This window comes from Sabethes cyaneus, chromosome 1 (assembly GCF_943734655.1).
Source record: "Sabethes cyaneus chromosome 1, idSabCyanKW18_F2, whole genome shotgun sequence".
Lineage (NCBI taxonomy): Eukaryota > Metazoa > Arthropoda > Insecta > Diptera > Culicidae > Sabethes > Sabethes cyaneus.
In genome coordinates this window covers 159,816,069-159,833,986 of record NC_071353.1, presented here as the reverse complement: position 1 = coordinate 159,833,986, position 17,918 = coordinate 159,816,069, and the positions used below count along the sequence as shown (strand labels likewise).

The 17,918-nt window shown below is 41.1% G+C and overlaps 2 protein-coding genes across 2 annotated transcripts in view; both read left to right on the top strand.

Moving 5' to 3' along the window:
• Positions 1–2,487: 2,487 nt before the first annotated feature.
• Positions 2,488–4,426, top strand: LOC128745255 (nuclear envelope integral membrane protein). The gene is made up of 2 exons (XM_053842283.1): positions 2,488–2,625; positions 2,682–4,426. The coding sequence occupies exons 1-2, from the start codon at positions 2,556–2,558 to the stop codon at positions 4,067–4,069; spliced, it is 1,458 nt and encodes a 485-aa protein (XP_053698258.1). The 5' UTR covers positions 2,488–2,555; the 3' UTR covers positions 4,070–4,426.
• Positions 4,427–11,458: 7,032 nt separating this feature from the next.
• The window catches only part of LOC128732838 (serine/threonine-protein kinase 17A), a 325,763-nt gene continuing 319,303 nt past the window's right edge, over positions 11,459–17,918 (top strand). Inside the window, exon 1 of the mRNA XM_053826242.1 lies at positions 11,459–13,184. Within this exon, the coding sequence (XP_053682217.1) occupies positions 13,054–13,184 (131 nt within the window). The 5' untranslated portion in view covers positions 11,459–13,053. The remainder of the gene's footprint in view (positions 13,185–17,918) is intronic.

The following is a 17,918-nucleotide window of genomic DNA, read 5'->3' as shown; positions in this document are numbered from 1 at the left end:
TGGCTCCGCTTTTGACGTTTATTTGGCTCCCGATTTTCTATCCGCCGAACCAGAGCTGCCACAAATACAGATATTTGGGCATACATAAATTTGGGACCCATCAATTATTTCAGTTGCTGTGATTTCTGGCTCTACTAATGTTCCTGAATTTTAAAGTAGTCCATAAACTATGTTATTGAAAAGATTAGATCGAGAAAATTAAATACTCCGGAGAAAACGGAAGGGTCCCAAATTTATGCATGCACAAATATCTGTATTTATGGCAGCTCTGCGCCGAACTATACCCAGGTAACCAATAAGCATTTCCAATGCAATTTAAAAGCAAGCCAATAAGCATTTAAGTTGCCTTAAATGCTACTTAAATGCTATTTTGGCAAAATATGCGGCTACTTTACTGCTAGCCCTCTTATAGTGCTGACAATGCTTATTTGCAGCTAGTTACCAACAAGAAGAATTTAAATAGAATTGTGGATGCCAAATTACAACAGTTATGCAGTCAGAAAGCTGATAAACAACAACCTGCAGTATAAAACGCCAGCGATGCTAATAAACGACTGATTTACTGCTTATTTTAATGCTTATTGGTTACCTGGGTATATATCACCCAAGGGGTCGGACACTCAGCACATAGTGCCCCGGCACTGCAGAGATATCAAACGGCACACCTCTAAAGCCTTATAAAAATAACATTTACAGGGCTTTACACACCTCCGGTTCAATTTTACATATGAAATGGGAGCACTGCCAGTTGTCAAAATCATCTCGCACGGTTGCCAGATCTATCAGATTTTAACGAATTTAACAAATCTTGCAATTCGGCACTTTCGGTACAGCATCGGCACAGCTCGGTTCGTTTCAAGTCGCCTAACATAAAAACGGCTGTGCCGAGTGACCGACCCCTTGATATCACCCCATCGGCAGGCAACCATGTTTTCGCTGCCAACATCTCGTGTGTGCGAAAATGATATAGCATGTCAGCACTGCGTTTCACTCAACTGCCAGCAGTCTGATTTGGGCCCGCTGTCAAATTTTGAGCCCACACGCTTAAAAAATTTGACCCACTTTCACAAAAAGTGTAACAGCTCAAAACATGCGTATTTTTTACACACCATTTTGAGTAACTCTTACTCCTTTTCTGACTTCAACGTAGAAGCTCAATAATGAGCAATATTTACTCAAGAATGAGTGCCATTTCACCCAAAACTGAGTAATACTTACACAAATTACGAGTAAATTTAACTCAGTATGAGGTCGGCCTAAACTACTCAGAATTGAGAAATTGCCTTTACTCATATTTTTGGGCTGTTCCACTTTTTGTCAAAGTGAGTCGGTTTTTATTCATTTTCGAGTTGAAACTCACTCATTTCTGAGTTAATCTTATTCATTCGTGATTTAAATTTTTTAAGCGTGCACGACATGTCGTCGCTGACGTTTACTGCAGCTCGTTATATAGAGATGTCGATGAGGTGATATTATATTATAGCGAATTCATAAATTAACCTGGCTCAGGTCGATTAGCACTCAGTTTTAATCGAAGTGCTGTCAAAGCGTTCATAAATTAACCGAGATTGCATTTCGGTTAAACTGACAGCATTCAGTTTGAAGCGCAGGTTAAAACTGTCTAGCATTACGGTTTACGGGTCGATCTGTCAAACTGCCCGTATCGTTCATAAATTTCGGGTTCCAGTTAGCATGAACCCAGGTTAATTTATGAATTCGCTATTAGTAACTATAGTTACTATATATATAGTTCGGCGGATAGAAAATCGGGAGCCAAATAAACGTCAAAAGCGGAGCCAAAAGCTTTTCAAAATCCAAAATGCAGGAGTAATGTTAAAAAAACACACTTTATTTTCGTAGAACTAGTCATTTTCAACACCCGCCAGTGATTATTTTTCGTAAAAACCTGCACATTTCATCATAATTTCAAATTTAATTTCATAAATCAGGGATGCCAATTCGCCTGGTTTTCTATCCGCCGAACTATATATATAGTAACTATATTAGTAACTATAGCTTGCATTTGCAGGGTTTTATGCTGAAGGGTTTTGTACATTTGAATGGTTTTATACTGAAAACTCAAAGCAACACTTGCGCACCGCGGTGTGGCCATGTTGCGAAACATGCTTTTTTGAAAAATGAGTGGTTTTTGATTGGACGATGGAATTATCGCGAGTGTCTCGTCTGTTTGTCTGTGCTTTTAGCTTTGACGGTTGTTTGACTTGTCACCCCGTTGGCCATGTTAAGCGGACGAAGAGAATCTCTCATTTGCACATAAGCCCTTTTCACATGTTGCTCTATAGAAATAATAGCTGCCAACCCTGCCGACACCATTTTAAATTTGCCTTTTTGTAGGGTTCCATTATCTGTCCAAACCAAGCATATTTTTCATAACCTTTTTATGCTCATTTTTATGCTGCTTGCTTGTCGAGCTGTTGTGCCGATCGACGGCGTTTGCAACGGACGGTTTGTTTATTTTCGCTGCCTGATGCGCTTCGAAGCCGCATACAATTTTATGTGCCAAAACTACCGTTCTCGTCTCGAATAAAGGAAAGATGCATCTTCCAGCTGTATTGGGACTTGCACTGACCGTTTTAGTAAGCAACGCAGTAGCTGCTCAGACAGGTAAGCCCCTAAAAATAGAACAACGTTAGCTTAAGTGATAATATTTTCGGTTTTAGTTCACTACCTGCAACCGGATGGCGTCGTTACGTACAAACCGGACCGTTCCAGTATTTATCGGCCTGGATTGCGAACCTACTGCTATCGGGGCCGGGAGAAGCACGCCGGCCATCTGTTCGAATCCATTATACTGCACTTCGATTGTGACCATGACGATTTCAACCAGTACGAGGGTGGCACCCCGGAGGAAGTTCGTGCCCACCACGAAACGGAGCAGAGTTTGTTTTCGTTCAACCTACTGTCGAACAACAGGAAACGGGTGATCAAACTGGACCCGTTCAATCAGAGCTGCATTGGCGTGGTAAGCAGTGAGGAGTACAGCGTGAGGTTAAATCTAATCCGGATCGATTTCTGGCGGGTTTTGTTGCTGGCGGCAGGGGTGTTCGTGTTTCTGTCGGCCGCTAGGTTGAGTGAAAATGCGTTGTTCTACTATATCTGCGGAGTGGGGATGGGCGTTTTCGCCAGCTTTCTGGTGGTGGTTTACATGGCTAGTAAGCTCTTTCCACGGAAACCGATGATGTACGGCGTGATGCTGGGTGGTTGGACGCTTGGAATCTATTTTGCCCAGCTGCTGTTTGACAATGTGCGCTTAATTTTCGTGACTTACCAGGTGTACGTGTTCTGGTATATTTTAACGACTGGGTTTATCAGCTTCGTAATTTGCTACCGAATGGGACCGCCCAAGCATCAGAGAAGTAGGGATTTGATCAAGTGGAGCTTACAGTTGGTTGCATTGGCAGCGATTTTCTTTTCGTCGGCCTATCGGGAAGCGACAACCGGATTGTGTATTGCGATAGCAATTTTTTACTACTTTCCCAGAAGCGTTCTGCTTAAGGTGCGGGCCATTTACAGACGACGATTTCCGCCAAAGCAGCGACTGTTGAGCAACGAGGAATACTATGAACAGGGTGTGCGGGAAACGACGAAGGCTTTGGAAGAATTGAGAGCCTACTGCAGCAGTCCGCAGTGTAAGCAGTGGAGTACGATGTTGAAGTTGAAAGACCCAGCCCGATTTGCCTCCTTCATGGAAGGCTCATCACATTTGATGGACGACGAAATTCTCGAATACGAAACATCTAACGCTCACATGGACATAAGTGACGATGAAGACGAAAAAGGTGACGAGCGGAGACAGGGAGGTAATGAAGCGGAACTGGTGGATGATTCCGAGGAGGAAGAGGTTCCGCTGCCACGGAGAACCACTCCCTCACGGGAAGCAACTTATCACAAGTTTGCAGCTCAGAATGGACGCAGTTTACTGGCAAGTACACCAACCACAGCAGCGGCATTGGCCTTAGCTGGGCGTAATCGCAGCCGTAGCAGGCAAACTACGCCGACGGTTCGGCCGCTGCGCAACGAGGTCGAATTGAGTGACGATGAAGATTGATTGAAGGTTGTGTCCATGTTTGCTAGATGTACATAAAACGAAGTGCTCGATCTTTCACTATGCACCACTTTGGGGAGGACCCAATCATTCGCTGCTCGTGACTAACATCTGTGTAATTTAATACTTTTCATACTCAATGCTTTTTTAGAAATGATCTGCTCTTTCCTAGGGAAATAACACAGCTCGAATATGGTTCTAATGCTCAGTAGTTTCTGTAAATCCGCTTATCCTTCTATATGCTGAATCTCACAACGTTTAAACTGCTCAACTGCCTTTTAGCGATAAGCATCAATTAATAGAAACACAAGCTAAGTATACCTATCACAAGGCGGTTTGTTAAACATCGCTAACTTAATTGTAACAGTAAGAATTAATTTATAAGTCTATTAAGTACAGGTTACATCAAATGTTGGTATTAAAACTCCTATTGATAAAAAATATGGTCTAATTACTTGAATAATAAAGAAAATATTCCCTTAAAATCTATTACTATTACCAACAATCAAAATATTTTCGTTCTAGAAAAATGAGTAAAACAGTCGAGCAAGTTGAGCCACAGCTTCTATTTACACCTTTCTAACAAACGAATGTCCGTCCTACGACTGCCAAAAAGGTTACCTACTATACTTTACAGGTGAATGTTCCTTCAAGGATTGACGGTCCCATAACTGACTTGGTCATCAACCAACTGTAACTTTCGTTTTGATAATACCTGAAACGAGTTCATATTTGTTATATTATAATTTGTCTATTAGAAAAAAGCGTAAATATTTTAGGTTACTCAATTGTACCTTTCATTATCAAGAATAATCTATAGAATATAAGTACCTGCCAAATTCAACTGTCCACAACTGGTTAATGCACCTTAAACAGCGCGATGAACGTGAATTATTATTCTATATGCTTTCTCAAAGGGCTCATCGTCTCATTGCTCACTGCGTTGCATCGAAATGTGCTCGTTGCTCACTGGCCTTACTCAACAAAAATTCTCTTGCTTTATGTTTGCGCTTTGCTCTTGCTCTTTTCCAGCTGATGCTGGAAACCAGGGTTGCCAACAGGTTTTTACGGTTTTTAAGAAAATCTAAACGCTGGTAATTTTAAACTTGGTCTGTTGAGCTGACGAGGCATCAAAAAGTCTGGAAGATTTCGACAAATCTGCGGATTGCCAAGGCTGGATTTAGCACTGCAGTTTGCATGAACTTCATGCACTGCGCACGGTGCCAACAGCAAGTGTTGCCAGTAGGATTCATATCCAAATTTTACAACGAACGAAAAAGCATCAGAAGAGTGCCTGAGATAATGCTGGCAGTCTCCGAGTGCGGTGACGTCGTCAATGCAATGTCCGGAAATCTCACAAAATCTAGTATTTTTTAAATTTCTGGATATTTTTGAGGTTTTTATCTCTTCTTGCTTGAAATAAATAGAAAAGAGCAGTTTCTAGTAATGATGTCAAGGTCGTCTGTGAAGGCTATAAGTTGGTTAGTTTGGTTGAAAATCGTTTCTCTCGTTTCAATGGCAATGCCTCTTCGGATCACACCTTCAATAGCGACGTTAAATAATATACAGGAACAATCCCTCTCCTTGCCGCAACTGTCTGCGCGATTCGAAACAGCTTGAGAGTGTCCGCAAAACACGCACGTAGTCCAACATTCGCTTCAGGGTAGCATTGATCAGCCTCGTCAGTTTGTCCAGAAAACCGTTCTCGTGCATTATCTGCGAGCTGTTCGCGCTCGACTGTATCGTATGCTGTCTTGAAATCCACGAAAATATGATGCGTGTGCACCCGCCACCTACAAGGTGCTCTCCCATATTTTCTTATGTCATCTATCCCCAATAGCCAGAGAATTCGTAGGGCAGTAGCAGGCGGGCTACTGCGGATCAAATTTTTACTCCGACAAATCCTCCAGAAATTTCTTGGACTTCAGAGCAGCATACGATACAGTTGGCCGAGAACAGCTATGGCAGATAATGCACGAGTACGGTTTCCCGGAAAAACTGACGCGGCTGTTCAAAGCTATTCTGGAGCGAGTGATGGGCTACGTGCGCGTTTCAGGGACACTCTCGAGTCCTTTCGGTTGCGGCAAGGGCATGGACCGTCCTGTACTTACTTACTTTAGTGGCAACGGTCGGTTACCGATCCTGCGCCGAACGAATTATGGTCCTCCAGTACCGTCGGTCCTGGGCTGCCGTTCTCCAATCCCCACAAACACCACCTGAATGTGCATCGTCTTCGATAGCACACACCCACCGGGTGCGGGGTGTGCCTCGGAGCCTACGGCCTCTTCCTGGTTCTCTACTGAAAATAGTTTTGGCTACTCTTTCGTCGGGCATTCTGGCCACGTGTCCAGCCCATCGCAGCCTGCCACATTGCACTACCTTCACTATATCAGCATTTTTGGATACTTGGTACAGCTCGTGATTCATGCGTCTGCGCCACACTTAGTTTTCCATTTTGCCACCAAGTATAGATCGCAGAATTTTACGCTCAAAAACCCCAAGCACTCGCTGATCAGCTTCCTTTAGCGTCCATGATTGGTGTCCGTAAAGGGCCACCGGGAGGATTAGTGTTCTGTAGAGCGCCAGTTTTGAGCGAATTTGCAAACTACGGGACTTTAGCTGGCTACGTAATCCGTAGAAAGTCACGAGTGTACTAAGGTATATAAATTCCTCCACTACTTCATATCGTTCCCCATCTAACTCCACCTCGGCACCAACACCACTTGGTCTCCCACGTTCCCTGCCAGCAATCATGTACTTCGTTTTAGCGATGTTAATGGTAAGTCCCAATCTCGCCGCTTCCCTTTTAAAAGGCTTGAAGGCCTCTTCCACTGCTCTATGGTTGATGACGTCGATATCCGAAAAACCAAGAAGCATGTGAGATAGTGAGCATGTGATGATAGTTCCATTCCTTTCCACGTTTGCGCTTCGTAATGCACCTTCCAAGGAAATGTTGAATAACAGGTTAGAGAGTGCATCCCCTTGCTTCAGTCCATCCAACGTCACAAAAGCGGCTGAGGTCTCACCCGCTATTCTAACGCATGATTTGGATCTGTCCAGCGTCGCACGAATCAGCGTATCTAGTTTCGTCGGAAAACCGTGCTCTAGCATTATCTGCCACAGCTCATTTCGTTTAACTGAATCGTACGCCGCTTTAAAGTCCACAAACAGATGGTGTGTCTGCAAGTTGTACTCCCGCAACTTGTCTAGAAACAGACGCAGGGTAAACATCTGATCCGTCGTGGAACGGCCCTCACGAAAACCAGTTTGATACTCGTAGACGAAGGAATCCGCTAATGGTCTCAGTCTGCAGAGCAGGATACGGGAAAGCACCTTGTAGGCCGAATTGAGCAATGCAATTCCTCGATAGTTTTTACACTCCAGTCGATGTCCCTTTTTGAAAATTGGGCAAATGAGGCCAACCAACCACTCCTCCGGAATTTGTTCCTCCTCCCGGATCCTGACAAGATCCGGTGGATTGCTTCGTACAGCCGCTCGCTCCCCGCTTTTAGAAGTTCAGCCGGGATAGGGTCCTTCACAGCAGCCTTACCGTTTTTCAGCTCACTGATTGCCTTTCTAACCTCCTCCTATGTTGGTGGCTCCACAGCTTGACCATCGCTCTCAATTTCTATCCTGTCCCTGCTGATCTCCGCATTTACCTCTCCATTCAACAGTGTCTGGAAGTGCTCCTTCCACCTGGCTGCTACCGTCGTGTTGTCGGTAAGCAGGTTGCCAGCACTTTCATTGCACAGGCACGGCAAAATTCCTGCATCTCACCGTTTTAGAGAAACTCCGTGTATCGTTGCTGGCGTATCGCTCCTCTTCTCCGGCGAACACGTGCTCCTCGTACTCGCGTTTCTTCAGACGATCTTTTTTCCGCAGCTCTAGTCTCTCTGTACCTCTCTCTGTTTTATTTATATCTTCTCCTTCTCCTTGCTGTTCTGCGATTCGCTGGTCAAGCTTCCTGGCGTACTCCACTGCTACGCCGTCTGCCGTTAACGCAGACGTTGAACGTTAACGTTGAAACGCAGCGTCCTCTCTGTGCGAGCTTTCGCCGTGTTCGACAGCCTTGCGCGAATCTTACTCACTACGAGATGGTGGTCAGAGTCGATATTTCTCGGGTAAATTTTCAAATAGACCTAAGTAACAATGAGAGATTCTCTTCGCGACTCCTCTCTTCCGTCTTTCACGGCTACATAAATGTATAGAAAAGGAAATTTTCAGAACATTCAGCTAACTAGTGACTCCGGCAACCGTTTTATGCAAAGCTGATGTGTTAAAATGCATTATGATCATCGTAAAAAGCGGAAGAGAGGAGACGCGAAGAGAATCTTTCATTGTCACTTAGGTCTACTTGAAAATTTACCCGAGATTTGGTCCGCGAAAAGACCGTACATCGATAACATCCGGACTGTGCTGTACGTTATTCAATACCGCACTATTGAAGGTGTGATCCAGCAAGCGGACATCGAAACGAGAGGATCAATCTTCAGCAAGAGTAGTCAATTCCTAGCTTTCGCAGCTTTCAACATCATTACCGAAAACCTTGTGACGGTGGAGCCAAACTACACCAGACTAAAAACGGAAGCAGGGAGGATTCTATTACATATCCATACGTCGAAAACGTCGAAAACCAAATACATATATGGTAGGAAGAGGCTTCAGAGAAAGCTACGTTTGCCTCCCTCGGACAGTAACTATTGACGGTGATGAATTGGAATTGGTTGATGAGTTCGTTTGACGAAAATGCAAGCACTGGAAATCACATCGATCATATTTCATATTCTTGCACTTCATGGCACTGCTTGTGCACTATTTCTTTGATCTCATCTCGTGTCCTTAACCGTCTAACGTGCAACATCGTGAAAACGATGCGATCAAGCTAATGACACTTTTTTCATAAAAGTACATTGAAAAGAAGCTTAAGTTTTGATTTTCATGCAAAAATAATTATCTAAAGGAGCGCCAACTAAGAAAAAGTCTTGGAAAAAGTCCAATTTCTCTTTTCCGTTTTTCATATCTATCGTTTTTCATAAATTCAGATAGGTATATTGTAAAATTGAAGTCAAGCGAACTCATAATAAAATTTTGAGATTAATCATTTTGTTCTAGATTTTCTTGTCTTCAAAAGTGAAAAGGAAATATTCGAAACAAGCTGCGTATGTGGCTTTTAAGGCCGTCTGTAGACCCATTAGAGGGTTAATTTCTATTTTTTTATAGATATATTTATTCAAGTCTGCAAAAATTATCTTTTGTATTCACATATTTGCTCCTATAAATCACGTAAATATTATAAAACTAAATAAGGTGTTGATAGAGTAAATCATATGACGCCTTGTATGATGCTCACAAATATTTACGCACCCTTGGAAAAAAAATATAACTATATAGGTGAACAAAAGCTCCATTCGTCAAGTAGTTGGCGCCGCAGTAAAAATGATGATATTTTTATTTCAAGCTGTCAAAAAACTTAGAAAACTAAAATCATCAGAAGCGAATTCGAATATTTTTTAAAATACGCGCTTTGGAATCAATCAAATGTTATGGTTGGGTTAGAAAATAACATACACTCAAGTCTTTTTTTACACGGTTTGTTTTTTTCGATTACTCGAAAACGGCGCAGCTAAGGAACTATTTACAATCTACGTGAGGAATGTCGAGCTACTCCCAAATGTATTGAGAAATAAATGAATGGTCCCTAAGTTACCCCGTTCTTAATATTCAAAAAACTAAACCGTGTAAAAAAAGTATTTGAGTGTATAAACTTACTATAATTTTTAATTGCCTGCATTTTATTCAAAACTATTAAAATTTGATTACATAATAAATACTAAACAATAAGGACATTGATTCAGCATGCCTTGGACGAAATATTATTTTAATTTTGCTTAAAAACATTAAAATTACCTTAAATAATTAAGTAGAACACTTTCATGAATATATCTGGATCTAAATTTTTCGGTCCCGCACCTATAAACATAACTATACACACCTAAACTAAATCCGGATCTCAATTTACTTGTCCTAAGCACACATTTTATTTGCCACCACCAGTGCGCTAGCTAGTAAATAAGATTTCTAACCCGCTGCAGAAAATTTAATGTTCGCAATAGGCGAATTCGAGCAAAACTAAGAGCAACCGTTCGCTACCTGGTTGTGATTATTGGAACTACTAAGCTGTGAATTTTACTGTGTAATAGGCGAATTCGAGCAAAACTAAGAGCAACCGTTCGCTACCTGGTTGTGATTATTGGAACTACAAAAAAAGTGCAATTCCCAAAATGCTTGCTGGCACCTATATGGAACTCGACTTTAAATGTAACATTTTATTGAATTATCAACAGTGGGAATGATGAAAATGGATAATAAAGGTAAGAAAAAGCATTACCTTTCATTTGATATATATTGTTTCTGTTTCGGGAGATTATTAGAGCTTTGCAAGTGTATTTATGTTTACGAACTGATAGGTTATATGTTTGGTTCTTGGCGCAGATGATGCTAATCACGAAAATAAATCCGTTAGCATTTGAAAACACATTGGAAAACAGTGAAGACTGAAAATAATCGGTGATTCTCTATCCAGGATATGTAAACTTTACAGCTGACTCTATGTACTTTTGTTTCATGCGGTACAAACTCAAACATTAACATTTTTCTGCCATAAAGTTAATTAATTCGAATATTTTCACTTACCTTAACGTAGATAAACAAATTTCTTCCAATATTTCGCTACCTAAAATCCTGACAATTGAAAGGGTTAATCAAAAACTGCATTTTATTTCAGCTTTTTTCAAAAATGTATGGAGTTTGACAGCGATTTTACTTTTCATCACTTTTTTTATGCAGCGCCTCTAAGCGGGCGATAGCTTGTCAAAAACGCCTATAAGAATTTTGAGGAATAAGGAACTGGTATTCGAATAGTCAACATAATTATAGATGTCCCTGAGAAATTCAAAAATAACTATTGTTGCAGTAGAAAGGCTATAGGTCGCACCGCTAGGCGGATTAATTCGGGTTTTTTCATTAATTATTAATTCTTCATTATTTTTTAAATATATGAAAAATGGTCAGATCACAGAAAATATTTATTACGTAAATATTTTAGAGCATTATCATGATTTTGGCTAAGTGCGGCAACACTTTCCGTTGGCAGTGCGCAAGCTGGCTGGTGGCTGGCACTGTGTGCTGTCTGTTGATGGCCTTTCTCACTCTCACCATACCCCACGGCCGTCTCACTGTCTCGCATGCAAGCAAAATGCAACGAAAAGTATATGCTCCGCTCCGCGGCTCGCGCTTGACTGGGACTGCTCGAGCTCATCGCGAGCCATTTCGCGATTCGGATTCCGTTTGCAGTCAGTCAGAATCGAACGTTGTTCGCAGTTGGACGCGCACGCAGCACCAAGTCGAATATTGTTGTTTTACAAGTTGAAATACAAGTTTACAAGTCAGACAGCAGAGAAGATTTTTTGACTTTTTTTAGTTGTTGCCATAGAGGATTGATTTTGCTTGGACGAAAAGCTCAAGAATGATAATATTCTCCGCGGGCGGGCGTGTTACGGAATTACAGCTTAATTAACGAAGATTCTCTGGTGTGAAATATAGTGTGATTTGCAAAGAAGCCCAGTGATAGTCCTCGGTAAAACCGAACCTGCCTCTCCCTGGTCAGGACAAACCAAAACCAAAACTAACTGGTAAACTTGGTTGGTGGTTGCGTTTGCGACTGTGTTGGTAAAGCCCTGCTGCTGCTGCTGCGTGGAGACAGCACAAGGCGTAAAACCTTAAAACCCACCATCGTCGGAGTGAAGTGAAGTGAGCTCGAGACAGACGTAGACGAAAATATACACATCCGGTCCGCTACGTCGCTCTGCATCACCGTAGGTCGGAAATGTAAAGTTTCGCGAAAAGGGCCCCAACTGAAAACGGTAGAGGAACCTTTTACCCTGGCTCACCTTGCTGGCACCTAGAGCGTACTTGGACAGAGTGTTCTTTTAATTTTATCAGTCGGTTTGATTAGTAAGTGGCAGAGATAAGATTTTTTTCGCGTGTGCACTTTTTCGCTTTCTAGATGAAGGTGTAAATTGGCCGTGTCTACTGGCTGTGGGCTCTGAGCAACAGTCACTTTGCCTTGCACATTATTTTGTTGTTCGCACAAACATTAGCAAATGTCAACGTCGTTTGACGGTGGAGCTTAGAAGAAGCAAAGCAAAGTAACAGAAGAAAAAACACAAATACTGTGCTTGTGTACATAAAGCGAAGGCAGTGAGGCTGTGAATAAAACTGGAAAAAAAGATTCGCTTGTGTGAGTGTTGCAAGAAATAAGTGGCAACAGCAGCGCTTTTCGAGCCCACCGCACCGCGCACCGTTCGATTCGAACCTTCGGGAGTGATCTTTAAAAAGCCCGTTTCGAAAGTACGAACCTTGCCAAGTTTTTGCGCGATTAGTAAACATTAGCCGCCGCAGTAGTTAGCAACAGTCGTTTGAGGGGACCCCCTTTTTCTGTGTCAACCGAAGGGTTTGATCGATTTTCCGATCTTTCGAAAGAGGAAGAGTGGAGGAAAGAGCAGTTTTTCTTTTCGGGTCGAGCACAGATCGTTTGTTAAATGTTTGCACTGTCGAGTGTATGCTTGTTTACATTAAATTTTAAGCTCGCCTTGAGAATTGAAACAAGTCTTGCACATTCTGCAGAATTCGTGTAAAGTGTGGGATTGCCGCCGGAAGAATCCCATATCATTTCGAGTATTCGTTCAAGTGCTAGAAGTTAGACCACTCACTGCTGCGGGAGTAAAGAAAAAAAAAGCGAAAGTTTTTGCTTCTTCCGTTGTTCGGAAGACGACAAAGTGTAGAAGGAGGAAAAAGAAAACCTACCGACCGACGCGTGCGTGTGTGTTGAAGATTGAGTAACGATCGCCAAGAGTCAAACGATCGAGTGCAAAGTGTAAACAAGAAACCGTGTGACAGTTATCGAGAAGAAGACGACGACAACGAAAATGTTACTGCCGGAAGGGTTCCGACATGTCGGCGACGGCCGACTGGACGTGGACGACGCCCGACTGCAGCAGCTGCGGGTCCAGCAGGATCTGGCCGAGATCTACGATATCGAGGAGAGCTGGTTTGCAAAGTGAGTACCTACTGTTGGAGCTGACGATGGTCAGTTTGTTGGATCCGGAAAGGAAGGGTCCACGGTTGGGGAGAATTAGAACTGGGCTCATTTAGGGGAAGAATTATATGGAATAGCTAAACCTCGAAGCTTCAGTCAACGGCAATTGAAAAATCAAGAAAGCATATCTGTAAAGGCTGCATTAAGTAGTAGTCCAAGTCCAAGTTCTCTCGTTTACTCGTGAATTCTACTCGAAAATAATTCATAATTATTTTTATCAAGAATTGCTTTTTACAAATGGCAGGTTATCGGGCCCAAACGTACATTTTCAGTTTCTTTCAATGCTTTTTCTTCAACTGTAAGTAGAAAAACGTTTGGGAATTGTTTGAGTATCATCTGTAGGTCGTTTTGAAAGGCTTCTGAATCAAGTCACCAGTAAGCTGTCTGGGGCTGTCTGGAAACCATCCTAATGTCTCCTAAATGTTAGTTGAAACCCCGTTTAAAAGCACCCTTAGCTTAGTCTTCTTGGAAAGTTGCTGAAAAATTGTCTAAAAGTCGTACTAAAAGTCCCGAAAACTGTCTACAAATCATTTGAAAGTTGACGAAAAGTCATCAGAAAAATATCTGAAAAATTTTTGAAAGTTACGTGAGTCTCAACCAAGAATTGCTCCGAAAAGTCGTCTGAAAGTCTTCAAAAAGTCGTTTGAAGCAATGTGTAAAAAAACTGTGAAAGTCAACTGAAGGTAGTTTTCAATGTCTTCTAAGAGTCACCCAAAATTTATCTGAATGTGACTTAAATATTGTCTGGAAGTCGCCAAAGAGCTTAAAATTATCCGAAAGTCACATAGAAGTTGTTTGTAAAATCTTCAGGAACTCAATTTTGCTCATTTCAACGTCGTATAAAACTGGTTCGAAAGTCATCTAAGTCTTCCGGAAACCGCCTGGACCGGAAGCTAATATGAAATTCATCTGAAAGTTGTTCAAACGTGGCCCAAAAGATGTCTGGAAGATGAAGGAAGTTTAAAAGTCTGAGGTGTCATCAGAAACATATCCTGAAATTTTTCTGAAGGCAATCTGAAAGTTTCCTTCAGATGATCTTTAGAATTCGTCTGCCGGTCATTTGAAAGTCGCGTAATGATCCACTGAAATTTATCTGAAACTGATCGGAAAGTCATCTAAACTTCGTTCAAAAGTCACCTAAAAGATATTTGAGTCGCAAAGTTCTCGAAAAGGTGACTGAAAGTCGTTTGAGAGTCGTTGGAAAGCCATCTTAGAGTATATAAGTCGTTGCAAAGTTGTCTAAAAATTATCCTGAAATCTTCTACTAAGTGTCAAGTATGAAAACAAATTTTTTCGACCACATTTATTGTATTTAAATGCAAAACTATTTTATTCAAAGTATTTCCCATCGATAGCAATACATTTTTGCCATTCCTCTAACAATTCGTGGTTTCCAAGCCAAAAGAACTGTTCCTGTTTAGAATCAAACCATTCGTCAAGCCATTTTCTAACATTTTTCCATGAGAATTGAATCGCGGCTCAGCAAGTGCATGTCCCATCGATGCAACCAGGTGGTAGCATCGGTCTCACCATCAGGTTTTTGATTTGAGTAGTTTATAACAGATCAAATCCTTATGATCTCATCAAACACAAAGTATTGTCTTTCGTTCATAGCGGTTCCCCTGGACTTACTCAAACTCTTTGCTGTTTGGAATTCCCGGAATATATGCTTTTTTCATCGTGAGTCACAATCCGTTAGAAAAACGACTGCCTTTTGTATGTGGCGAGCAGCATTTCATATGTGATTTTTTGGTATTTCTGTTGCTTTTCGTTCAGGTCTTATGTGGAACCCATTTTCCGATCTTCCAGATCGTTTCCATGGCCTTCGTGTTTATGGAGCAGACTTCTTTAGTCACAAAAGTACTTGCAGTGAGGTCCTCGAACTTTTTCGCCTTCAAAATCACCATTTACGAATTTTTTGAACCGCTCAAAGCACTGCGATTTTTCACGGACATGTTTACTGAAAGATTCGTTGCGAGTCTGCAGCGTTCTTCTATATAAATTGTAACAATAAATCAACGTTGATTGCACGACTTTTTTTGTTTTGTCAAGACGTCGGAAAACCGTCTGGAAGTAATTTGAAAGTTTTTTTTTATTTTTTAAGTGGTTTTAACCCAGAGGGTCATTCACATTCACCGTCATCTGAAAGTTGTCGAAAAATCTTCAAGAAGGCGTCTGAAAGTAATCCAATTATCCACTGACCAGCATTTTACAGTTTTCTGAAAGACATCTTAAAATCGCTCAAAAGTCTTCGACAAATCCTCTGAAAATCCGTCAAAACCCCCAGAATCCTCTGAAAATTCGTCAGAAAACCGTTTGAAGTCATCTAAATCTTGTTCGAAAATCATCTGAAACTCGTTTTGAGTCGTTGGAAAGTTCTAGTCGTTTGAGACCTATTAAATGTCCTTAAAAAATCGTCTGAAAGTCGTCTCAGCTTCTGAAGCTGAGCTGTCTGATGATCGTCTGAAAGTCGCCTAAATGTTGTTTGTAAAATCTTTTCGGAACACTTCTAGCCTTATTGGTTTGATAGTCGTTTGAAAGTCATCTAAAAGACGTATGAAATCCGTCCGAAATTCATGTCAAAGTAATCTGTGGGAGATAGCTTGAATATCATCTGAGAACCTCTGAAAGACATTCAATTGTCGTTAGAAAGCTGCCTAAAAATCTGTCTGAAAGTTGGCTAAATATCGATTAGAAAATCTTCTGGAAACTATCTCAGGCCGTTATCTAGCAGGCCGTGCTCCTTAAAGTCGTCTGGAAACCTGTCTGGAAGTTATCCGAAAGTTGTCGAATTGCAATCTAAAAATCATCTGAAAATCATCTGAGAGTTCTCGTAAAGTCGTCTGAGCCTAAACTGAAAGACGCTTGAAAACCATCTAAAAGTCGTCTTATAATCCATAAAAAGTCATCTGAAAGTCGCCAGAAATTGTCTGAAAGTTACCTAAATGTTGTTTTGAAAATCCTCTGAAAGTACTCTTAGTCGTTTTAAAGTCCTCCAAAAGTCATTTGACGGTTATCTGAATGTCACACCAAAAATGTGCTGCCATTTAGATGGGAATTGCCTGAAAAACATCCGAAAGTCGGCCAAAAGTCGTCTGACAACATTCGAAAAGCCGTCTGAAAGTCTTAAAAGAGTTATCTAAAACTCGTCTGTGGCCGTCTGAAAGTAATTTAACCTTTCGTTACTCGCGCTGTTGTATTTTGTCTAACGCCTGTGAACCGGTGAACTTTATCTCGGTAGTATATATTGGGATTCCACCAATAAAGTTGATATGCAGACTAAGAACATTCAAACGGTGGAAAAAGTTTCACATGTTTTTCACCAAGTGGCATTAGTATTTGAGTGAATTCTGTTTCTGTTTTGGCATGCTTATTAATTGAAGTTGGCGCGAGTAACGAAAGGTTAAAAAATATCTGAAAGTCGCCAGAAAACTGTCTGTCTGTCTGAAAGTCACTTCAGAAATGGTTCGATCACTTTGACTCAATTTTGATGCATTTGACAGTACCGTCTCAGCCGAGTAAAATTTGACAAAGTTATATATGGGACATTTGTAGAACTAGTTATCTACTATTTTACCGATTAAAGTTATGCTGTATCTTTTGAGTTACGGTGCTACAATCCTAGTAGCACTTTACTAATTAAATGAACGTTCAGTTAGTCACTAATGAATTACTAGCGTTGTAGCACTATAACTACAAAAGATAGAGTAAAACATTTTTCAGCAGAATTGTCGATAAAAACTAGTTCTACAAATGTCCCATATATAACTTTGTCAAATTTTGCTCGGCTGTGACGGTACTGTCAAATGAATCAAAATTGAGACAAAACGATCGAGCCATCCCTGAGTCGCCTAAATGTTGTTTGGAGATAATCTTCTGAAAGCATCCTTAGTCTTAGCCACTAGAAAGTCATTTAAGTCTTTTGAAAGCCGCCTGCAAGCTAACTCAGCTGAAAGTTGTCAAAAAGATTTCGAGCTGAAAGTTGTCAAAAAGTGTTTCGCTAGCCGCAGCCCGAACTCCTTTTAGGTAGGAAACGTCCTTAGCTTTCATTTTAGCAAATATAGTTACTTCGCAGCTTTTGTTCGTAGGAATACCCTCCATAATCTGGAACTGTTAAAAATCGCTCATGGCTTATTATGATAAAAGTACAAACATAACTTTTTCTCTGTTGGGAAATACACACATAGTTTCTTCGGCAAAGTTGTAGAAAATATAAAGGGAAACAAATTTGATGGAGAAATGATATTTCTATCTCTTTCTATCTATTTCTTTAAAAATTGCCAACATTGCTTTTTTGGTTGCGTTTTACAAGAAAATGTTGTTCTAGACACCTCAAAATACACGTTTCTGCAGAAGGCCGCAAAACTCTAGGACCTTTCTTCACTAAGTTATCGATTATTTGAGCTTTATTTTTCCCTTACTTCACGAGCCTATTGGATAAAATGGAATAAGTGGATATATCAAGTCAGTGCTTCAGCTTAAAGTTTAGGTCAGGTGCTACAAACTCGTTCCCACCCACCTAGCTCTAAGCTTCAAGGTAAAGCTTGAATGTGCGATAACTTAGTAAATAAATGTCCTAGAGATTTGCAGTCTCCTATAAAAACGTGTATTTTGGGTACTTCGATAATTGTCTAGAACACTGTGTTCTTGTAAAATGCAACCAACAAAAGCTAAGTAGGAAAAACTAAAACTTTC